General features: G+C 41.2%; 1 protein-coding gene across 2 annotated transcripts; it reads right to left on the minus strand.

The window, feature by feature from the left end:
• Window positions 1-1,139: 1,139 nt before the first annotated feature.
• Window positions 1,140-24,234, minus strand: GATA3 (GATA binding protein 3). 2 transcript variants are annotated; one of them, XM_044679619.1, is made up of 5 exons: window positions 23,711-24,234; window positions 20,421-20,957; window positions 14,762-14,904; window positions 9,764-9,889; window positions 1,140-3,917 (listed from the first exon to the last, which is right to left on the minus strand). In XM_044679619.1, exons 1-5 carry the CDS (start codon window positions 23,949-23,951, stop codon window positions 3,633-3,635), a joined length of 1,332 nt encoding a protein of 443 aa, XP_044535554.1. In that variant the 5' UTR covers window positions 23,952-24,234; the 3' UTR covers window positions 1,140-3,632. The 2 variants fall into 2 exon arrangements, with proteins under 2 accessions (XP_044535554.1, XP_044535553.1); XM_044679618.1 differs by having other exon boundaries at window positions 14,762-14,907.
• Window positions 24,235-25,013: the final 779 nt, after the last annotated feature.

Here is a 25,013-nt window from a genome sequence, read left to right on the forward strand (position 1 = left end):
CCACCTCCATACCTGGGGCCTCCTGATATTTGAATTCCTTTATTATCACCCATTCTTAAGCAATGAAATTGTGAGATAATAATTAAATAAGAAGATCTAAGATCCACCAAAACCAAAACCAAACCCACTATTTAAATTTTGCGGATTGTTTATTTTGTCGTTGTTGTTTGTAGAAGACCGGAAGAATGGAGGCGTTAGTGTGATATTTTTGTGTATTGGGGAAGTGGCACAGGGTAGTGGTGAAAGCAGCAGACTTAGAGTAAGGACAATCTGGTTTCAAATCCCCCCTCAGACAATTACTAGCTCAAGGGACTTCTCTCTGACCTCAATTTACTCATCTATAAAATAGGGATGACAATAATAGTACCTTTCTCAAGGGACTGTTTTAAGGGTCACATACGTAAAGAACTTTGCAAACTTTTAAGTGACATAAATGTAACATCTTGTTATCTTAAGAGAAATTCTTTTTTAAGGAAATTTTGGTGGTATGGGCAAAACAGGAACAATTTAGAGTTTTGTTCAGGGAATGTCAAAATTCAGGTGCTTTACCACAAACCCCCCAGTCTGTCAAGCCTCGAGATTCTAAAGAGCACTCCTTGTTCTCCTTTTCAGGCTCTGGAAAGACGGGCCAAAATGAAGGCTAATGATGAGAAGCAAGTTCAACTGAAACCAATCCAAAACTTTGGGAACTTTTCCAAAAGGTTGATTGATTTGGGAATGTAGGTTCTGAGAGTTCTTACTTCCTCTCATCCAGTTTATCCCACTGCTAGCTACTCTTCTGAAGGTGGTATACGAACTTTATCAAAATGTTTAAAACCATATTAAAGAATTCAAAATGTCAGTAAGTCCAAGGTCTATTGATTTCTTCATTTCTTATTCATCTAAGGGGTCATCCTAGAAACATAAGCTAAAGTCAGAATCCTGAATATATGAATTCATTATCAGAAGGGTCCAGAAATCCTAATATTATACGGCAATTCACCCATGTGGTTCTTTTTTCCCCTGTGGTTTTGGTTTTTAAAGAAAAAATAAATAAGAAACAATCCATCCCCAGTTACACTTTTTGCTTCTCAGGTATTTCCTCTGAATGTGAACTCACATAACTGATATTTCAAAAATGAGACAAGACAGACAGAAAATTAATTAGGGATACAGTTTACTCAGAAATATTGTAGCAATACATTGGTCAACAGCACGTAGTCTGGCTTTTTTTTTTTTTCTGGATTAAACCCCTCTCTAGTATTGCTCTCTGAGGTGCGTTATCAAAAACAGAAAAACTGAAAACGTGAAAATGTAAGATAATATTCTAAAGAATAAGCTGACTCATCGTCACCATGAACTTTATATTTTTTTTAAAAAACCCTTTGCATTATCTAGAAACACCTTAGCATGTTAACACAATATACAGAACGATGAAATGACATTTCTCTGAGGAAGGAATATGGTCAAATGTGTCTATTACAGCTCCATTATTTAAGACTCAGTTGTTGGGGTGTTGCTGTGTTGGGTTGTTTTTTTTTTTCAAAGAATGTAAAGAATTTGAACTCCCTGTTCTCAAGGTGAAAGGGCATTTACTCCAATCTACTCATGAAGAAAAGAGGTGGCAAGTCCTGAGACATTGTGACTATGACAAAATTTACCAAGTTTAATATGGCAAAAGGTGAGATTATTCCTTTGGTGCTTCAAAAGTAATGGAAAACAACATTGTAGATGGTCAATTAGGAGCCAGTGAGATCTCCTTTTGCATCTCAGCAATTCTCTACTCCTTTATTTCAACATTGACTTTTCGGTTTAAAATATTTAAGAAAGCAGAGAGGTGATTAACATAGATTTTTAAATGTGCACCATAGTTACACATTCTGTCAACAGAGTAAAAGGGAAATATACAGCGTTACAAAATGCTTATTTCATGTCTCGCAAACATTCCAATAAATCCTTCACTGCGGTGTTATTCCATTCAACAGTAGAAAAGCAAAACAGAAATGAAACCCAAGAGCCAGCCCAGTTCATTTACATCTTAAACATTACCACATCTGCTGCAGAGTCTCATCCTGTGGGTTTCGGGCAGGGAAAGGTCCCATTTTCTCCTGTGGGAACTTTGCCTCCCCAGGTCCCACAGGGACTAAAAAACAAAAAACAAAAGAAAAAAATAAAAAAACAACACACTGAGCAAGTCGAGGGAACTCAAGCTTGGTGGGTACGATAGCCCTAAGAGTTGCCTCAACCACAAAATTAACTCTTCTGGGACAAACTCAGACCCCCACATCCAACCAAACGATTCCCCCGTAGGAATAGATCATCAGTGTGGAGGGTTCAAACGAGCTCCTTGTGGATCTGACTTACATTTCTTTTTTTTTTTTTTTCCTTTTTTTCTTTTTCAAAAAGCTTCATATATTTAAATAAGCTACAACTACCACATTCTAGGAGAGCTTGGCCATCGCTTCGATGACATGTTATCTCGTGGTTTCTTTAAATGTTGCAGCTTTTTTTTTCCCAACAGACTGTATTAAGGCAGTGACAACTAGCACAGAACACAAAGGGATCTAATAAATCAGCCAGGCTGCTCTCAGAAGGACTTGGGCCAATTAAGGCCTGGGTTGCTAACATGCACGTTGGTAGCTCCTACCCTGCTACCCACATTAGCGCAGGCCGCAGGAGGAGCGAGTGAAAAGACAGATGCCGCTGTACCCATGGAAGCTATTTAATAAATATCATCAAAAAACAAAATGGAAAATAAACCCTCTAGAGCACAACCACCTTAGGTCAACCGAATGTCATCTAGTTTATTCAACCAAAAAAAAAAAAAAGAGAGAGAGGGGAAAAAAAATATTAAAACAAAGAAAAGCAGTTCTTAACACTAGCAGTAAATAAATTTATACAACAATTCAGTCTGTATAATAGGATGAAATAAATCTACATCTCTTCTTATTTTGGTACTTTGAATTATACATACAAACAACAATTACAGGGACTTGTTCACAATGCATATAGGTCTGGAGAATGGCTATCTGAAAACCCTCGGTGGCAATATCGGAATGGTAACACTGATTGCCGGGAACTGATTGTGTTTCTTCCTTCCTACCCAGAGGCCCGCAGCCTCGAAGGAATCATCTGCCTACGCCTCGGTTTTTAATCGAATCAAACAACCGCGGCCACGGAGAGAAAACACAACCGGAGGTTTGTCCGTGTGAGTATTAGACCTAGTTTCTTCTTACTTCCGAACTTTTTTTTTTCCTCCCCATATTCTTTATATTTCTCGGTGTCCTTCATGCCCTTCTTACAGCTACCCAGATGCAATAAAGTCTTCCTCAAATGTACAGTATTTCTTACAATATAAGTTATATGCAATGTTCAGCATTTTTTTTTTCACAGCACTAGAGACCCTGTTAAATAGGGAATATGAGTCTGAATGGCTTATTCACAAATGGGATCCAGCTTCAGTGGTTGAGAACATAGACACCACAGTGAGCTCCTTTTAAAAGTGGCAAAACATCACTTTTGCTTTCTGCCTTCAAATAACATATCTCCATCATTTTTAGGCTTCATGATACTGCTCCTGCAAAAATGCAAGTATAAAGGGGAGGGAGGGGAAAAATCTCACTTTGAGACCTTTAAGCATTGAACAGGGAAGTCTAACCCATGGCAGTGACCATGCTGGAAGGGTGGTGAGGTCCGAAAGAGAGGCTGGATGGTGGGTGCATCGGTGTTGGAGTAGTCAGCATGTGACTGGAGTGGCTAAAAGGTGAAATATGACTGAGAGAAGACATGTGTCTGGAGAGGGCGGCCGGATTAAACGAGCTGCTCTTGGGGAAGTCCTCCAGGCTGTCGTGAACCTTTTTGCATTTTTTGGATTTGCTAGACATTTTTCGGTTTCTGGTCTGGATGCCTTCCTTCTTCATAGTCAGGGGTCTGTTAATCTAAACAAAGATCAATTATATATTTTTTTTTGCTTTCACGCTGGCTCCAAAAAGGGCCAAAGGCTTTCATACATCATCATCACTACCACCACCATCGGATCACCTCATGGTTTCGCCCTCTCCGTTTGGGTCTTCCCCCTCCTTCCTCCCCAACCTCTCACCCTCCCCCTTTCTGCGGGCTTCCCTGAAAGCCTAGACGGACGATGTCAGATGGAAACCGGAAGGGTATAGGATTCCTTTATCATTTTTGGGGACCGAGCGTTGTGAGTTACTACGCGACTGCGGTGAACTAGAGTTTATCGGACAGTTTCGTCAGTTATCATTTTAGAGAAATGTCTTCAGGGAACTCCGTCATTCCAAAAGACCTCATTTTAGGGGCCCACTCAGGACGGCTTCGTGTCTACGGCAGTTTTCCCCCGTTAATTCTTCTCTTGGACATTTCACCTAATGCCGTTTTGCTTGCTTGTTGATCAAAACAAAAACCTAATTTAAGACTTCATAAGATAAATCCAATCTTGCTCTCTCACTCTGAGCCACCTTGGCAGGTGCTAATCAAGAAAGAGTATTAATTAGCCTTGGACACGTGAGTCCTATGGGGCCAGTGTCTGACCTTTTCAGGACGAGTCTTACACTAAACTATCCATTGGGAACCTATTTTTGGGGTTATTTTCAGTTCCACGGCCCTTTCCGAAAGGAATTGCTTTCTTCACACTCTCTCCCAAATCTGAAACCATCGCAAGCAATAATTCGGCCCTGATGTAGCCACTTCTTTTAGGGCAAGGATCTGTTGGCCTAACGATCAGTCAACAATCGAGCAACCTATCGGTAAATAATAAATGCTTCAAAAAGTTCTTTGCTAGATACCGAACTAATCCCAGTCTAGAGATGAAAGGTCAGACATGGCCAAGTGTTGAGAGTCTTGAGCAAAGAAAGCTAAACCTCAGTTTGTGCTCTCACACTAGCCTCCTTGAGGGTCACCACACTTTAGCCTCAGAGACTATATAATCTCTTTCTTCTGAACTGATCTCATTTCTTCTTTAAAAGAGATTTGCCTGGCCGGGAGGGAGGGAGGAGTGCCAGGAGAGAAGTATATTTGTGACAGATATTTCCCACACCTGGTCAAGGTCACACTGACACAAATCATGGTCAGGCATATGCCTATTAAGCTGGAGGGTCTGACCTTGGGCAAATCACTTAGCATCTCTGTGGCTCTCCCATTTTGCATTATTTCTAAGAAAAGGGAGATGAGGGAGAGTAAGGGGTCAATGCCAGAGTCTGAACCTGAAGCTTCAGGAAACTCTGATATCCCAAGAATCAGCTCGATCTGCTTAATGTACCTTGGGACAGAAATAGCCCTTTCGACCCTGGTTCCTGTGTGAGAAGAGAGATCTTCCAAAGCTTAAGGATGTACCCAACTGCTTATGAAACTAGAAAATGGACACTGAGGAAAATAGCAATCAAATACCAAATAGGTTCCCAGAGCTCTGGTACCATGTCAACTGAGAGCAGCAAGAACAAAAACTCCCAAGAATAAGCCCGAGCTAGAGAGATGGATAGACAGATCTAGCCACCAAAGCCCAGAAGTTGGTGGGATTCCAGAGGCACAGGACACAGGGCTCATTTCCTCATCGCTTGGGGAGGGCTGGGAGATTTGCAGCAACAGAAATAAAAAGGCCACTCCCAAAATAAAATCTCAATGTTTTCTTTCATCAGCTTTCACATCAGGGTCAACCCTGAGGCTCCCAGAGATGACAGCTCCCTCCTCCCCCTTGTACCACCTATCTCCGTCTCTAGCCAGGAAAGTATCTAAATGTACAGTCATTCCCATCGAGTAAGATGTACAGGGGCATGTTTCTATATGCCGATATCTTGATATACAGGTAACAGGACATAGCCAGAATCTAAGTACAATATCTTGATCCACAGATAACTACACAAGCCCAGATAACTAACTACAACATCTCCTTGATCCTGTGATGTAGATATGCAGATAGCTGAACACCTAGATAACTGGCAAGAAACTCACTGCATCTCTGCACAGATAGCTCCTGGGCAGGAGAAACCCCAAGACCATGAAAATGAGAATCTACAACCACTAAGTAAACAAAACTCATAGACCAATAAGGATCTCGGTAGGGATTCCTACTAGCTATTCTCACTCATCAACTCCACAGCACTCAGCTCTCACCACTGGGAGGTTAAGAATCCCTCACTATTTCTGCTAAGAATGTAGTGGAATGGGGAGCAGGGGGGGCAGCTAAGTGGCTCAATGGATAGAAAGCCAGGTCTAGAGTCAGGAGATCCTGAGTTCAAATTTGACCTCAGATACTTAATTGTGTGACCCTGGACAAGTCACTTAACCCTGTCTGCCTCAATTTCCTCATCTATAAAATGAGCCAGAGAGAGAAGAAAATGGCAAACCAGTCCAGTATCTTTGACTAGAAAACTAGTCAAATAGAAAGAGTTGGGCAGGACTGAAAACAACCCAACAAGAAGATCCCTTTTAGTTCTAAATCTATGACCCTATGACTCTTACATTCATTCTATAGGAATTCTATACTATTCTATACTTCACATTCTATACTAAACATTCTATACTTTAGCCAGTTGAAAAACTATGGGGTTAATTTTCCACAATTCTTACCATCTCGATCTTTAAAAGGAAGAAGTATTTCTACAAACGTGAAATGTCAGATTTGGAAGAAAGACCTTACATCACATTTCACATCTAATTCAAGCCTCTCATTAGGTCTGAACAGGTTAGTTAGTGACTGGTCCAAAGTGACATTACTAGAGGGAGAGCCAGAGGTGGAACTCAGATCTAACTTCTAACTTTTCCAAACTACTTTTTTTTTTTAATTCAGTAACTTAAAGGGGAAAAAAAGGAAGCAGATGATTTTCCCATGTCTCCTATTGGTCCTTATCCCACTAACTACAGACAAGAGCCTTCTAGACTTTTGAATCCAAATGGGTAAGTAGCCAGATCATATAGCAACAGATGTCTGAGTCAAACAGGGAACAAGAGCGAAACAAAACCTACTTTCTATGTCTGAGATGGAAGCACCCATCCTATACCCAATACTCTGGCCACCAGATTTGGGGAGAAGTGCCATTTCCAATCTGATGATTGCTTTTGTCAGGTTCTGTAGCTTGAAAGTGTGCACACAGATACACAGAGATACATTTTTGTCCTCTGAATAACTCTTGGGAGGGGGGGAAAAAAGCCTGAAAACTCATCCCTGTTATGCCCACAGTTGCCAAGAGGTCCCAGGATGACATCAACCCATCAAATGGGACTCCCTGTACTAAAGCCCTGCCTCCAAGGCAGCATTTCCCCCAACTGAATTTCTTGAAATCAGTATTCTATAGGATATGAACAGAAGTTCCATAATAAAATCCCAGTTTTGTTGAGCCTTTCTCTTCTAAAATATTAAATATGAAATTATATAAGTAAACAAAACATATACTTAGAATTTTCCATCATGAAAAGAAGCTTAATTCCCTCTCTTTTGCTCAAAAATTCCCTAGGTTCTTTTTTGTCCCAAGGGCATTCCATAACCCCAGATTCCACAAGATGGCATTTAAGGGTTCCATCGATTTATTCCAAGCCAAACAGTGTCTCACAGCCAAATCAGTTTAGAAAATGCTGCCCTGGGCAAATACCAAAGGAACAGGCCTAGCATTCCTCACAGAATATTCTGCAGGTCTTTGGGCCTCCTCTCCTTGCTTCTCCTAGGCAGGGATTGGTCCACTGGCAAATTGTGAAACAATTTCTCATAAAATTTGGAGAACTGGAAGGAGGGGTAAAGTCCCTCTCCAAAGTTATATACAGGAGGACCCACCCCACCCACAAAGGACTATCCTTTTTCTTAAAGCCACTTCTAGTCCAGCCTTTGCCCCTTGCCTCCTTTCCCCCTTCCTCTTAATTCCATGTAAATCCCCAACAGAAATGTACACCCTTCCTCTGCCAGCCCCGGAAGGAGGGAGCCCTTATCAGAGGTGTCAGTGATAAAGAAAGCAATCAATCTGCATAGAGCTGGACTTCCCAGCAATTAATCACACATCTTTAGCTCTTCCTCAACCCAGTGGGCAACAGGACAAAGTGGGGCTTCTTCTAGCTTACTTAAAACAAGTACCCATCCACAGTTGTATGCAATAGCAAATGGAAACCACAAGAAGAGGGCCAAAATGGCAGCTTTTACAAAAGGGGTCTGAACATTCATGAAATTTCTTCCCAAAGGGAGAGTATTTCCATTGTATCCGGTCAGCAGAGAGAAGGACCATGAAGGCTAAGCGGCTGTTTTAGTCCTCCCTCAGCAATTCCAGCAGGACCCAAGCAATTCTGCTGAAAAAGCTAGCAAGAAAGAGCTTCCTCTCCAAATCCCAGGTATTCTTGGTTGAGATGGAGATATTCCCAGAAAGGCCCTTAGGCAGCAACAACAACAACAACAAAAATATGCCTTTTTCCCTTCCCACCAGACCTGGCCAAGGTTAAAGTAGCCAAGAAGTTGGAGGGGAAGGGATCAGGGAGGGGTAAAACGGCTTCCTTTAGACCAAAGCCTCTTTTATAAGAGGTTTCCCTTGGTGGTCCATGTACACATGCCACTAAGGCGAGGGTCATAGCCCTGGGGGGAAAATGACAGAGATTTAAAAAAAAAAAAGAAGAGGAAGGGGGCGGAAATAATGGCAAATGTAGGAAGAACCCATTCCAAAAGATGATAAATAAAAACAGCCAACTCCAGATAGGAAAAAAAAAGTTGGAAGGCTTATTATGATTATTAGAAATCTCACTAGCGGTGATTATTATTATGTCAATAATATATGAGAAAACTCTTGAGTTTTTGATCTGCTGAGCGTAGATATTTTCATATTGCTGCTTTCCTCAGGGTTTCTAAGCATGTGGAAGCTAGTTAGAACAAAGACAGCAGATGAAATCTCGGAGACATTTCATTTCATGTCTCCTATAAGGAGCCCATTTAAAATTCTCAGCACAGGTTTAGCCATGTCTTCTACCAGCACCTCTCCACCAGTCTCTGACCCAACTGCCTGTCCCCTTCAGTCCCTAGAAACAGAATCCTTCCCCTTGGTTTTAGGAATTGAAGAACTCTGCATTATTATTTTATATTATAACTTTGCATTATATATTATATTATGTTATAATTATGCATATTTTATATTATAACTATGCATTACCTTTCTCGTCCCTCTGCTTTAACCAAAAAACAAACCCCCTCAAAAAAGGCCAACACATTTGGTAAACAGGGAAACAAAAAAAAAAATGCTGACTTTTTTGTTTTCCAAGGAGAATATTTTTTTCTTGAAAAACCAGACCAGGCACAGTTAGCATATCACATTGCGACATTGCATGTTATGTTTTCCAGAGCAGGTTAAGTGGATAATGTTGTTCTGTGTGTCTAAATCTTTCCCAACTTGGCACTGATATGGCTAAATTATATTGTTACTGATACAAAGTGCCTTTTTTAAATATTGGGGAGGAAAAAAAAAGAATGCTCCAAAGTGATGCCCTGGTCCATTCTTTATAGCTTGGATTATTTCAAATATCTATGATGTTGTCCATATGGGCACTCCTACCGATGCAGTTCGCAGTCCCTTCACCTCTTGGCAGATGGTATTCATGAGTTGGTGTGGCCTCCCCAAAACTGGCTACCTAGAGACCACCCTCCTCTGAACATTAATTCTAAGCATACATAAGGGAGCCGAGGCCAGGACCCTTGCCCACATAAAGTCGGCTCCATTAAACGGGAAGTCAGAAGGGAAACAAGGAAGCTTAGACTCAGAGACTCGGGGCTGCCTAATAGGTTCTCGGAGGCTACGCTCACACTTACATTGTGCAGCTTGTAGTAGAGCCCACAGGCATTACACACAGGATCTCCATTGGCATTTCTTCTCCACAGGGTAGTAGTAGTGGTCTGACAGTTTGCACAGGACGTACCCGCTCTCCTGGCTGCAGACTGGGAGTGAAGAGGGTTGGGTAGAGGAAGGAGAGGGAAGAGGGTAAAATAAGTTTTCATAACTACATAGTAAGACTTAAAAAAAAAAAAACAAAGAAATCGTCATTGAAATCAAAACTAGCAAGTGGCCCACATGAAAGTGATGAAGCTCCCCAAAATCTGCTTAGACAAACCTAAGATTAGAGTCTTACTATTTTGACTTTTAACTTCATGTGGCAGAGACCGTGAATTTATAAAAGCATTATAAACAAATGCTATTAAGCAAATGGGCTCACTCCCAAGGGAAACCTAAGGTCACAATTTCTGTGGCAGACAGGTGGTTCAGTGGATAGAAAGGCAGTCCTAGAGATGGGTGGTCCTGGGTTCAATTCTAGCCTCAGACACTTTCTAGCTGTTTGACCCAAGTCACTTGATCCTAATTGCTTAGCCCTTACCATACTCTTCTGCCTTGGAACCGATATTGAGCATCAGTTGTGAGACAGAAGGTTAAGGGTTTAAAAAACAATTCTGCCAAGCTCTAGATATATAGAATAAAGGAACAGGAATGTTTTATTTTAATGTCTAGGTAACTAAAAAGACAGCAAAAACACCAGAGGCAAGTAGTCTGTGGGAGGGTGTTGATGTATCTAGAGCAGATGGCACATTTTCTATAATTCAGGCATCCTTCAGTCACTTGTCAGTACGACTTCAGAATATTTTGAGACCACTGTGTAGCTCACGCAGCCTCTGTTCTCAAACTTTGCTCCTTGATGCCTGTGAGGGATGACCCACTCTTTCACCCTCCAATTGGTTTCAAGCCAATGACACTAACTAAAAACAAGGAAATGTGTTACTCAATAAAAAAACATTAGGTTCTCTTCAGTCAAATGACTGGATTTTCTTTCCTCTTCCCCCTGTCTTCCCACATTTCTTCCCTTTTCTCCCTCCTCCCCAGCCCTAATCCCATCCTCAAATACCCTGACACATCCCTAGATGTGCCAATACATTCGGTAAACCAATGGAGCCATTCCATAGAGACAGTACAGCATCAGAGGCAGTGCTCTCTTATTCATCTGTATCAAAGGACATATTTGTAATGCATGTAGCACAGAGCCTGGAACATAGTAGGTATCTGATAAATGCTTGTTCCCTTCCCTGGATTCCCTGGTTATATCATTACATTTATTTCCCTTTAAAAGGACAATGACTCATTTCCTAGATTCAAATCTGGCCTCAGACATTTCCCAGCTGTGTGATCCTGAGCAAGTCACTGAGCCTACTTTGCCTCAGTTTCCTCATCTGTAAAGTGAGCTGGAGAAGGGCATAGCAAACCACTCCAGTATCTTTGCCAAGAAAACCCCAAACGGGGTCACAAAGAGTTGGAAGTGACTTAAAAAAAACGACTGAACAACATCACCAAAAGGATTCTTATTTCCACCATTTTTAAAGTTCCTAAAAAGCCTTTATTTTATTTTTCATTCCTAACTCCTTAGTAGTACTAGAAAGGGGCCATTTTCTGTTGGTGGCAAAGAAATTTTATTTTTTTTTTAATTTTTCATAACTTTCTGCGCCTTTAAAAACAGTTGTGGGGGAAGGCAATAATCAATCAATACATTTAGGGAAAAAAACTACTATATTTAATATCTCCTTCTCCCCCAAGAGTCTCTCAAATAAAAGGCAGCAGTAAAACATGGAACATAGCCATTTATCAAGTGGATCGTGTTCTAGGAAAATCAACTATGACTGTAACAACCAGAAAGTGAAACTAGAAAATGGCCCTCTCAACATCATATCAAGAGAAAAGTTAGACTGAACCCATTAAATTGCCAAAAAATGGATAAATCAATAGCTATTTTGACTCTATTCCTCTTGAAGTCACTAAAGTGTTCTGTATGTGGACATCTGATTCTTTAATTCCTAAATATCAGCCCATGATTTTGAGAAATGTGAGTGTGCTCACATTTCCAAATATGAGTCTGCTCCCTAGACAATCCCGATCTCCAAGTTAGGAGTCTCAGAAAATCTCGTCTTTGAGGAATCTGGGCAACCTGTTGCTAGCCAAGTCCTATGGACAGGTTATCCCATCCGAGAACGCTGACTGAATTCTGCATGCCTTGGAGTCTTTTAAAACTATTACCTCGTAAGGGACGAAGAGTTAACAGTGAAATTCCTAAGAAATCATTTCATATATACTCTTTTTTAAAAGTTACTAAACAAATCAAAATATGGTTTTTTTCATCATTATTACACACTTCCTTTGGTTATTTAAAAAATAATTCCCATAAGTTATTAGTCCATTTATGATCCCTGACTCTCCCAGACCACAAAGTTTGGTTATTACATATTATTCTGAGTGTAAATATTAGATTTGATAATTATATAACGCTAGCTCAAAAAACACAAAACAAAACAAACTTTAAGTCCAAACCAAGACTAAATTGGATAATGGCATGAATACAAACATACTAGAAAAATGCCTTCTGTCTTATAGGCTTGGCACTAACTTTACACTAATTTTACACTAACAGGCTCTACGTAGGTGCAGAATCTCTTTTAAAAGTCGTAGTATTCAGCCTACTAACAAGTGGCAAAACATATTAAATATTCCAAGTAGCTCAATCGCTTTCTGATTATAAGAAAATTTGAAAACTCTGGTCCCACTAAGGAAAGAAAAAAAAAAAAGCTATGATTCTCGCTTCGGTGATTACTTATGTTCCTTGTATTCAGTTATTTAATGGTAGATATGTATCTTTCAGAAGTGCTCTGTTATAAGCTGGGTTATATTTCTCTAAATATTAAATGATCAAAGGGTGGAGAAGAGCAAATTAGGGACACTATAGCTGTTTTATATATATATATATATATATATATATATGTATAATTATATACAAATGTATGTCCATATATACACACACACACATACATCTGGGGGAAAGGGCTATATAGAAGGGAAAGAGTAAAAAAAAAAAAAACAGGTTCCATGGGTCTAGTAATTAAAATGTGACTCAAAGATAAGCAAAGTCTGAATAGGTTTCAGGTGTATTTCATTTCTATGGAAATGAATTTCTCCAGAAAGGATGATTAAGAAAGGAATGACAGATCAAAATATAACAGCAATTGAACTTTAAAATGAAAATCATTTATTACTCAGAGTTCCGGTGCTTTGGGGGGATGGTAAGTCAAGGCAGAAAAGATAAAATATCTTTTTAATCTGCAGCCTATATAGACAATAAGTCAGGCCCCCATCTGCGTATGTGGACACACATACACACACCTTGTTTTCTTTTTTTTTCCCCCTCACTTTTTGTACTTTAAAGATTTTAAAACATGACAAGAGGGTTTTTTTTTTTTTTAAGACAAGGGCCAGGTTTGGGGTGATTCAGAACATTCTTTTGTGGTGTGATCACCCTCATTTTACACTAACACCTCCAGCTGTTTTTTTCAAATCCTTCTAGTTCTGATCCGTTCAAACATCTTAATGTTTGGGTTGGGGAAACAGAGCTGTTGTTTATGAGTTATCTCCAGTGCTCAGATATCCGGCAGCTTTTTCCTAGGAAGTTAGGTTTGCACATAAGAGAAAGGAAAAAAAAAAAAACAAACTTGAATGTGGGGGGTTGAGGGAGCTGAAGGGAAGACTGACAGAGAAGAGAAAAAAGCATGGAGATCTATGACTTGCCAAAAAATCAAAGTCCTGTGAGCACTTCCATCCCTAGAAAGTCTTTCCTTCTAAAGAGGATGTAAAAAATGTTGGTTGATGGAAAGTGCAACTACTTCTTTAAAAAAAGACTACAGAGGCCATTTTTCCTTAGAATTTGGTGGATGCTAATTCATCTATTGATCTGCAAGGGGAAATTCCCCCTCCTCCCTTTCTGAGTCTTCAGTACGTAATAAATGTCATCACTACCACAAAAAGAAAGAAAGAAGAAAAAAAAAGAACCTTTTTCTAGCTACTTTTGTCATTTGCTAAACATACTTTGTCTTTGCTATACGGATCTATTCAATCTTGTGCCATACCCAAAGTCATGACTACAAGCAAACTTTCCTTAGATATTTATGGAGAACAAATGTTCGAACATTTCCAAATTGTGACCATGGACAAAAATCACTTAAACTTATACGATCCTCTGACTCCTTAGAGGCAAGTATTTTGTAAGCCTGAAAAGGTTACAGAAATGAAAACTATTATTATTAATTAGTGGTAGAAAGGAGATTGGCATAGGTCTCCTTTTTTTTTTTTAATAGTAATAAAGGGCAAGAAGTTTTTTAAAAAGCCACCGAGTTATTGGTATGTCATACAGAAAATAAACCAGAATATTAAGGGTCTATCTAAATTTTCTTCATTTTTTTCCAGCCCAAGAAAAGGGAAAAGTAATAAAAATTTCTCCCAGATGAATTTCTATAGTAAGGAATTCCTAATCCCCCAAAGGAAGAAAAGATGATTTGGGCTTGATGGCTGGTTGATTATCCAACAAACAGACAAATAGACTTTGAATTTATAATACATTATTACCATGACTGAGTATTGTCTTTGAGATTTGTGTCTTTGAACTACCTGCTATTCCTTCAGTGACTAAACCCCTTTGGAAGAGGTCCACCTTATAACGAATTGGGAAAAGTGTTATATTATGGAGCTTTTTTAATCACCCATTTTGGTCCTGTAAAAGCAATCATTCTGATAAGGCACAGACCCAAGATTTAGTAGCCTGGCAAACACATTCTTAATAAGTCTGATATGAGGACTGAGGAAGAAAAGTAAAAGGGGCAAATGCCCCTCTCCTGAGCAATCTCACATGCTGTCCTGCCAATTTCCTGCAAAAACCTCCCCTTCCTGAAGAGAGGAAATTAAAAACACAGAAAGGTTAGTGTTTGGATCAGTGCTTCTCAAGAACTTACCAGCCTTCGCTTGGGCTTAATGAGGGGTCGGTTCTGTCCATTCATTTTGTGGTAGAGTCCACAGGCATTACACAGGTAGTGACCAGTTCCATCTCTCCTCCATAATGGGGTTGAGGTCGCCCCACAGTTTACACACTCCCTGCCTTCTGGAAACAAGATCACACATAAGTCACTTATGGAAAACACACAAGAAGGCTAAGTAAACTGGGTGTAGATTGTGAAGGGAAAACTGGAAAAAGGAAGGGTTTCCCCCCCTCCCCCAACTCTTGTTGATAATATTATTTGTCCTTTCCTTATATAACTCCTATTTCACTCACACATAGCAAAATTATATAAGACTAAATAGCAACAGAACTTTGTGACTCTTTTAGGATTGAGGGTATTAGGCAACCCGATGGGAAAGGAGTCTCAACAAAGAGGAAAGCAGGTTTCAACTAAACTGTTTCTCTAAGAAAATTCCAAATCCAAAGAAAAGTGAAAAGTTCAGCTGCAGTGTCTCAAAATAAAAGGAAGAGAAAACTGGGCGACCTATTTCCAGTTCTCGTTTTCAGATCAGTATTTATATTTATACATATTGGTTAGACAGCACATATTAGACAGGAGAAAATATAAAGATGGATGCATGGATAACTGGATAATAGTAGATTCAAATACTGGTTGATCCGTTGAAGGGATAGTTGAGAAGTTATCTAGGCCTTAGGATTCATATTCCAACAATTAAAATTGCAAACTGTCTTGAAGAGGTGGCAGTAAATTAAAAGACTATCCCAACCCTAGTAATGTTCTTTCTCTATAGACACTCCAGTGTTAAAGAAGGTTTTTCAGTGGGTCATTTAGTTAGACTCAGTTTAGAAATAGCTAAAGTTTAATTCAAAGCCTGGCAGGAAAAGGGTAAATTTTGATTAAAGAAGACGAGAAAATTTCAAAATGGAGTTGATGAAGAAGAAAAGAGAAATGTCAATGGGAAGAAAGGGGTGCTCAGAGAGAAATTAGAAAGGAAGGAAAAACCTGGAGAACTTGTCCATAGAGCAAATTGCTGAAGAAGAAGGCCTCGGAGTAACTGGTTAATTTTAGGCTAAATGGGCAAAGGCTTTGATGGTGTTTGTTGTTGTTGTTGTTGTTTGTGGAAAACTAAGCCAAGCAAAGCCAAGTATTCACTGTTGACCCAATGAGGGCCAACAAAGACACCAGAACACAGAGACCTGTGTAATAGGAGAGTTTACAGACCGACTTCTTTCCAGCTAAGTTGCAACATGACCTTTTAAATTATTTTTTAGGGGGACTACAGCACTTTGCTCTCTTGGTGACTTTGGTGGACTTTCCTGCTGATTTCTCTCACCCCCTCCCTGTGGTTGACTCTCTGACCCTATTCCTCCTCCTGCCTAGAGTTCTTCTCGTTTGCTTTGGGTACCTGACCCTGGCAGCCAGGCACCTTATAGAACTGAGGACTAATCATCAGTGATCCCAAGTGTCTTCAAAGGTCAAGATGATTCAGCTTGAATTCTTTAGAACCTCCGAAAGCCAAAAGGTTTTGTTTCAAGAAAGAAATAAACAAACAAACAAAAAAATATTGGGAGGGGTGGGGGTGGAAGGGGAGTATTCACTAGGGAAATATGAAGAAGAAGCTAAAGGGAAATTTAGGAAAACCAGACCCCTGAAAGGGAGAAAGAATGATTTGGCTTCTAATTTTTGGAAACAGCATAGTCAAACATGAGAGAAAGTGCAAATGTACCTATGAGTATATTTCTATTTCACTCACTGAAAATTCTAGTTCCAAATTGGTAGGAGAAGGAACAAACAATCTAAAAAAAAGTCTCCTTTTTTAATAAATCTAAAAGGATCTTGTTGTTAAATGGTTTTTTATTTGTTTGTTTGTTTGTTTGTTTGTTTTGCCTTGTTTAGGAGAGATTGGATCACTGGAGGTAGTTGGGTTTGTAGAGGACTTTATCCCTAAGCTTCTTTCTAGATCTAAAATTCCACACCCTGTTAAATCCAGGTTTTTGGTGGGGAGGGAAAATTATGGTTTTTCCCCCTAGGGTGTTAGATCCTAAGGCTTCTAAAGGGTTCATTGAGTAAATTCATAGGCATTTTATTTTAGGTCTTAAATCTAAAAGGAATGAGAAAATAAATGTATACAAAAAAAGGAAAAAAGAAAAAAGAAAAGATGGAAAGAGTTGGGGAATAAGGCTTCAGGGAGCTGTCACAACCTCCCTCTTTGAGGCCAGGGACCTTTCTGAGCCCACAACACAGCCAAGACCCCTTGGGCTTTTTCTTAGGTCCCCCCCTGTACCATAAAGTGTTCAGGCACCGAAGGGGCCCCGATAGAAGTTTCTGTCTGAGCAGACAATCCTTCCACAACTCAACTCAGTAAAGTGGGCAGTTGAGGATATGACTATTGAGAAGCCCACTTAATTTCTGGTCATGCCACCTCCTCCTATCTCCAGTTTGAGCCCCTGAAGGTGCTGGGGCTCTCTGAAGACTGAAGAGTTTACTAGGCAGGACAGGGACTTAAAAGAATCTCTGACATAGTCTGCTTGACTTTACTTTCAGGGGAGAGGAAGGATGACTGCTTCCTTTTCAGGGGGAACTGCTGAGTGTTAAATGGGGGGAGCAGCTGATTACCTCTTCCAATACCACATTAAGCCCGGGTCTAGGCACTTAGTGGGCAATTCATTCTCAACTCATTAGGAGTATGGGGTTTGTTGGGGTTTTTCTGGTTGCTATTGCTTATTTCAAGTCTGTGGGTTGCAAGTTACCAACTTTTTTTTTAATAGGTGATGAGACTCCCTTGGGCCTTCTTTTTCTTTCTTTCTTTCTTTTTTCCTCCTTCTGTGTGAGTGTGTTGTTTTTTTTTTTTTTTTCCTATGCTTTGGGCGAACGGCTTACAATGACACCTCCCTTGAGGTGTCAGAACCACAGAGCTTCAAGGCCTCTTGACATTCAACAGCTAGTTTCAGACATCTCTTAATTTTTGGTTTGGTTGCTCTGAGAGACCCAGAAGTCATCGACCCAAAATCAGAGAGGGCTAGGGCTGGGGCTGGAGATCAAGGGAACAACAGGCTGAGAGACTAGAAATGACCCCCTTACAAGACAGTTTGGTCTCCCCCCATCCCACAAAGGTGCATTTGAGCACAAACAACCAGGCGTTAAAAAGAAAAGCCAAAGCCACCCTAACCACAACTGCAACCGTTTTTCCAAAACGCTGCAGCCCCTCTCTCTTTTCTCCTCCTTTAATAACTGCATCGACTTTGTGGAGACGTTTTGAAAAAACAAAACTAAAATTAAGAAGATCCTCTCAATCCCCCACCTGCTTTAGAAGGTCTTTCCACCAAAGGGTCCTTAAGAAACTACCTTTCTCTCCAACGTCGTCCCTTAACCACCCAGGGGTCCTAGGTTGGCTTTTTGGTGGCTGTGGCAATGGGGGAGGAGGGGAAGGTGTGAGAAGTAAAATAAATCAAGTTGAAATCGAACCAGGATACCAAAAAAAAAAAAAAAAAAAAGTAGGTGTTCCTAGTTTTGGTTTATGTTAACCACAGCCTTCTTTTCTAGATAATCAGATAGTCCTTAGAGAGGCATGCACAAAATGGGGTGGGGGTGGGGAATAAAACAAGGAAAGGGAGACCAGGACGGAAAAGAGTGCTTTGGGGAAACAGGAGGCTCTCTCAGACTATCTTCCTCCAACTATCAGAACCAGCGAGGCCTATTGGGGCATTTACTATGATAATTATCTTTCGCTCCTTCATCCAAGAGGGTGGACTTCCATACCACCCTGCAGAATGCAGGAAGTTGCAGGGGTTAAAAATCAGCCCCCAAACTCAGCTCCTCTCCCTCAGGATCTCTAGTCTCACAAGAGACGATTTCTGTCAGTGTGCTCCCAGATCCCTCAAATTAGCAAATTAGCTCCCTCCTCCTAAAAAGGGCCCTTTTCCCAAGTACAACAGGTCTCTCTAGGATCCACTGGGTTCTCTCTCTCTCTCTCTCTCTCTCTCTCTCTCTCTCTCTCTCTCTCTCTCTCTCTCTCTCCTCCATTTAGCCTCCCTCCCTCTTTCTCCCTCTCATCTACTTTCATGTACAGAACATGCAGGTCTGAGTTTTTTTGTCAGCCTAACCGCATCCGGACTCTATTAAAGTTCCTGGCGCGGGATAAACAATGCAACTGTCGCGTGCAGCAGTCTGAAAATAATTGGATTAGCTAAAACATATCAACTAAATAGAGACAGTCCTGCTCAGACAGTCGGAGTAAATGTCACCCTGGAAAAAGCCCTGAAAACTGATCTCATGGTTCCTGGGCTCCCAAGCCTCTACCTCCACAGTAAAGGGGGAGGAGGGGAACCACCAGGGGCCATGGAAACTCTGGTTTGAGGCTGCTCTTCTCACCCACACTAGGCAGAGGGATTTCACTTTTTCTTTTTGCAAAGAACTCACTCAGGTTGCAGAGTCAAGACATTTGGGCTGTGCTGAAGAACCCTGCCTAAAACGGCAGAATCCAAAGGCAATATAGATATCACTCACTTCAAAAAAAAAAAATCAATCAATCAATAAGCAGAATTTGAAAAACCCTTTCTCCAAAATTCCTTTCTCTCGGATTCTAATCGCTTTGATGGAAGACAAATCGGTGAGGCTTTTATTTTATTACTTAAAGGCAAAAATCCCAGCTCAGTTGTTTCTTTTTTCTTTTTTCTTTTTTTTTTTTTAATTTGGCTTTTGTTCAATCAGGTGGCTACACCAATAAAATAAATATACTCGATTTCTGGATTAGACTTGATTTGTGTGAGAGAATGAGAAAATGTGTGAGAGGGTCACACCTGAAAAACCTTTCCATATCCTTTTCTGTTCTCTTATAGCTTGCATGTCAAATCCAAGGCATTTGCCTCTTACTGGATTGAGAGGACAGGGAGAGAAAAGGCACAGGAAGAGAATAAGAGATTATTAATGCAATTTGACTTTTGAGTTCAAATTCAGCATCTTCTTCCTCAGGCTACGCTGATCATCCCTCTTTTCCTCTCATGTGGAGCTCTGCCAGGCAAAGTTCTTTCTCCTATTTTAAGAGCTTACTGTGTATTTTCATTAGCACCCAACCCTCAGAAAAAAAGTTAAAGTCCTATCTCTCTCTGCCATTGACTCAATCTCTCGTTTTTTTAAACTGGAATGGAGGGGGTGGGGAAACACACTCTGAAAAGATAGTACCAGGGGTCACAGGTTAATTCAGTGTTTTACATTTGAGAGATTTCATTTTCATATTAGACATTAAAGATTTATGTCTTGTACTTCCAATAAGTCTTGGAAAGTGATTAGGGGTCAATCTCAGGATATATAAATTCTGTTTTTTGAAGGTCAGAAGTATTATTTCGGTTTGGCTTTTTTTCTTTCCCTAGCCATTGATTCATTTCAAGAGCCTCAAACTGAATGTGTTTTTCCCTTAGATTCTAAAGACCAAAGGGATAAGATCGGACATGTTTCAAAACTAGTCCCTCGTTTGGGAGAGTGGGGAGAATCAAAGCAATAACAGTTGGGGGCGGGGACCCCTGTCTTTCCCAGGCCAGGTAGTGAGGCTTCTAATCGTCTCCCTAAACTAAGGGGGAAAGTCCAGAAGATTAGCTCTCAGAGGAGAGAAAAGGGGACGAGACAGAGTCCGGCAGAGACGGAAGACAGATCCTACCTGTGCTGGATCTTGCTTTTGGCCTCGACTTACATCCGAACCCTGTAGGCGATCCCCCCAGCAGGCTACTAGGAGGGAAGAGTCCAGAGCTATATTCGGGGACGTAGGGAGGATAAGTGGTGATGGGATGATGGGCAGAGGAGGAGGCTCCCCCAAGCGTAGCCATGCTGCCCCGGGAGTGAGACGACTCCAGCTTCATGGTGTCAGGAAGGGACACCTGGTATTTAATGCACTCCTTCTCATCCTGTCGAGCTGAACCGGCTGAGCCTGGTGTGGAAAGGGATGGGTCCGGGGAAACATCCTTAGGAGGGGTAGGCGGGAAGGTGAAGAGGTGCGGGCTAGAGTGACCGCCGGACAGTGAAGAAGATGAGGCCGGCGGGTAGACTGAGAGGGGTCCTGGGGAGCCGTGGTGGATGGAGGTCTTGGAAAAGGGGCTGAGGTTCCAGGGCGAAGCACTGTGGTGGCTCCCCAGGGCCTTGCCACCATCCAGCCAGGGCAGAGATCCATGGAGAAGAGGAGGGCGGCAAACTTGGCTCCCTGCAGTGAAGGGGGTTGGGGATAGGGGGGACAGATGAAGAAAGAAAGGGGCAAAAAAGAGAAGTGGGATTGAAATCACACTGCTGCAATACAGTGGGTGACTCTAATACACCAGGGGTTCTCTGAAGTTTCCTTGACCTCTCTACAAAGAAAGAAGAGCATACAACCTATGATAGTGGGAGGTGAAAGCCAGGTGGGATTTCCTCCCATTCTTTGAATGGAACCTGGGCAATGGATTCTAATCCTAAGAATCTTTTAAAGAGAAGGTGAAAGGAACCCTTCTCCCTGTTACCCAATCTCCCTTAGTAGAATATTGGGCCTATAGTTTGCTGGGTAGGTAAGATATCCCTTAATTCACTTAACCTTTCCCTAAAATACTTCCTAAGTCACATCTCCTCTTATCTTTCTCCTAAAACCTGGTTGGATTTGTTTGTTGCTCTTCAGTCGACTTCTCCACCAGCCCAAAATTCCTTAATACCCCTCCTCTACTCCTCTGATTCCCAGTGTTGATGAGAGTTGAATGCTAGGAGCCACCAAGCCCTACAGGAATCTGAGTTTCCCTCCAATTCTTTCCCTCTCTTCTCGGTCCTTCCTTTTTTCCTTCCTTCCTTCCATTTTAAAATGGAAGTATTTCCAGCACATATAAGCTCTTTAACATCACATCACACCCCTCTACCCATATAAGAGCCTTGGCTGAGAACGATAGAAACAGGAAGGGGAAAAAAAAATTGGTTTTGGAAAAAGGATAGGGGAAATTTGAGGGTTATTTCCAGGCTAACTGAATGCAACACTTGCTGATGACAGCCTGGCTACTTCCAAAAGGACTTGGATGACTTTTGCCCAAAGCTTTCAAATGCTCTGTCAGAGAAAATGTCCAAAGCAATAAGCCGGGGACAGCAGTCTCTTTGCTTTGCTCCCTGTTCCAAGGTAGGTCACAGATGAAAATAAAATGAGCCCCAGATGGGCTCTCAAAACAAAGATTGGATTGTAACTTGGAATATGTATTGGGTATTTATCACCTAGGATGACTTTGGAATAACACACTGATAATCTCACTTTCAGTATACATATACCTGAGCTAGATATAGCTGAACTCACACTGAATTGTGCACATTGGAGTTGTACCTACAGATCCACACACCTATTAATCCTTTAATCCAAGATCTACATTAATGTTTACTATTCTATTAACCATTAAAAACAATACTGAAACTAAAATCTGAGAGAGGAAGGGGAGGGGATGTGGAAAGGGAGTTCTTTGAACATAGAGGGTCAAGATTCACTATTATCCAGGAAGTCATATAGTAAATAACATTAAGTCTGCATCGATTGAATTTCCACTTAACTGCTGATGTACACCGAGTAAGGGCAAAGAGCGCCCCATCGGCAGAAACAATTGTTTTAAAATCTGGTAACAGCAGCCCCCTGAAGTCTGGTACTAAAGAACTCTGTCAACAATGTTTAGAAGGAATTTGTAGTGGGGGGGTGGGTAGGGGGAGGGTACCATTCTTGGAATAGGAACCCCAGGTTTTGTTCAGCTTCTGTTTTTGTTTCTTTCTTTTTCAGGAAGCAATTTGTGTTTTTAAATCTTAAGAGTTTTTATTTGTAGAGTGTTATGTCCAGGTGACATTTTTTAAAATTTCATACCTCCCCAAACTTTTCATAAGAAGAAAAAGCCATATAGAATAACTTGAATCTTCCCCATGAGTTAAGAAAACTGGAAATCAATTTCTAAATCCTCAAAGAGACTTTTAGTGAATAGTAGGCCTTAAAGAGGAAAATAGGAAGGTATATCTTCAGAGATGATTGAGAGGGAAAGCGATCCCCAGGAATTCTAAAGCAAAGCCGGACAAAAAAATTCTGTGGAGCCGGGAATCTAAGAAGTCTCGAATCCTTAAAATTAATACCCAGGCTTTCTATGAAGTGCCCTGCTTGCTTTCCAATCGACAGGTCTGAATTACATTTTCCCTAATGCCAAGGGAGCAAGAAAACTGCAGGGGCCTGAATTTACTGTCTTTTAGGCAAAAGCCAGAGTCCTAAATATAAAAAAATCTCTTGTTTTGCTGAAAGTTTGCCTGAAGTTGCAAATACAGAGATATTTGGACAAACTAGTTACCTCAACCGAGAAAGAGTTTCCAAAATATAAAAAAGCCAGATAAAGTTCTCTCAGGTAGTTCCCTCTCTTTCAATTTCTCACCCACATGCTTGAAATACAAGCTGTCTGAGATCCGAAGCTACAGGAGCATTCACAGTTGGGGGTGTCACAGCTTAGCTGAGGCAGTCTAGGTGGTCTTCTCTAAATCCCTTCCTCCCTCTTCCTCTCCGAGCCCCCTAGCACCCCAAATTTGGAATGTATCCTGCAGACAGGCAACCTGGCCAGGTAGAGGGCTAGCTAGACTTGGACTGTGCATTCCCTGCAGAGCCCACACCTTTGGATCAGAGGACCACTCCTTGCAAAGCCTCCAGGCAAATCATTAGCCCACCTTCCCTTATTCGAGTTGCTCAGATGAACAGTTTTTGTTATTTCTTTTTGTTTTCCTGTTTGGAACAGAAACCACTGCTGTCCTTAGACTAGAATGTGTCCCAAGTTTCCTTATACTTCTCCCCAACCTTTCCAATGTCCCCAAGTCTCTTTTACTTGAAACTGCCTTTTCAGGGAACCTTAGGAGAGGTAGTCAGGATAGGCTGAGGTGTCTAGAAATTTGGGCCCAAGTAAGGAAAAGAGATAGGAAAAAAAAATCAAATCTACTCACCATGATGGGTCGGAGGATATCTCTGTACTGTGGCCCTAACAGAGTTTCCGTAGTAAGGTGGGACGTGGTTGGCTTGTCCGTCGATGTTAAAAAGTACATCCACTTCCTCTGGCAGAGGGTACTGCGAGGGGTCCATGTAAGAGTGGCTAAGCCCCGGGTGGTGAGTGTCCGGGTGCTGGCCATTAAGAACTGCCGGGTGATGGTGACTGACCCAGCGGGGTTGGTCCGTAGTCACCTCCATCTCCTCGCTCACGCTCTTGCGCGCAGTCTTCCCCGGAAAGACAGCTCAGAATTCTGGGGGTGTTCAGTTTTTTCTTAGGGGCTGGGTTTTGGTTTTTGGTTTTTGTTGGTTTTTTTTTTTTGTTTTTTTTTTTTTTTTTTTCAGTTACTGTAGTTGGTGGTGGAGGTTTTTTGTCTTGTTTTTCAGCGAGGAGGTAGTAGGGAAGTAGTAGGGAAAGGGGAAAATGAGAAAGAAGAGGAAGGGAATTGGTTTTTGCCTGTTAGAGTTATTTTAAAGGGGGAAAGGGAGAAACAATAAATTCCAAATAAATGTCGGGGAGGGGAGGAAGGGGAGTTTTTTTTTATGGTGATGATTTAAATTTTTTTAGAAATGAGGTTCCCCACAGATTTTCGTCAGCTCTTCCAAGATGAGTCTCTCCTCGGGTCACCTGTAAGGGAAAGAGCAGGAAAAAACTGGATGAGCATTTAAGTACTTTAGCACCTGAGTTTTATGAACTGGCACCACCTCCCATACAGACAGATCACAAGCATGCACACACACGAGCACATACATACAAGAGAGGCGCCTATAGCCTGCAGAACTCGGCACAGACAGACACACACTAAGTCCAAGACATTAGCTGCAAACTATACCACAAGAGTTTTTCGTTCCTTTCAACACTCGCACACCCCCTCTTAAGTCCTGTGGAGCCCTGCCTCTGAAAAAACAACGCGTTTAAAAAAGGGGCGCAAGGGGACAAAAATCCACCTCAGGTTGTATCCCAAGAGCCCTTGGTCTATGCAACTCTAACCCAGCACTGTAAATTTTCAAGCCCGCAAAAATCCACTCTTTAAGAAACCTTCCAAAAGAGGAAGAATGGAGAAGAGAGGAGAGAGGAGAGAAGGAAGAAGAGAGAAGAGAGATCCTTCCACATGGAGAAAAATATTAACTTAAAAAGAAAGAAAGAATGCAGATACAGTACCAACCTCGGTAGTGGGGAGCAGAAGTGTGTGACCCGAGAGAGGCAAAAACTGCTTGATCAGATTCTCTCTCTCTCTCTCTCTCTCTCTCTCTCTCTCTTAA

This window comes from Gracilinanus agilis, chromosome 5, assembly GCF_016433145.1.
Source record: "Gracilinanus agilis isolate LMUSP501 chromosome 5, AgileGrace, whole genome shotgun sequence".
Lineage (NCBI taxonomy): Eukaryota > Metazoa > Chordata > Mammalia > Didelphimorphia > Didelphidae > Gracilinanus > Gracilinanus agilis.

Excerpts from the sequence above, each read along its gene's own strand:
- GATA3 (XM_044679618.1), bottom strand. The coding sequence starts at position 23,951 with ATGGAGGTGACTACGGACCAACCCCGCTGGGTCAGTCACCATCACCCG. Across the intron at positions 20,958-23,710 it reads ATATCCTCCGACCCATCATG|GGAGCCAAGTTTGCCGCCCT; the intron begins GTGAGTAGATTT and ends CCTTCACTGCAG. Across the intron at positions 9,890-14,761 it reads TTAAGCCCAAGCGAAGGCTG|TCTGCAGCCAGGAGAGCGGG; the intron begins GTAAGTTCTTGA and ends CTTCACTCCCAG.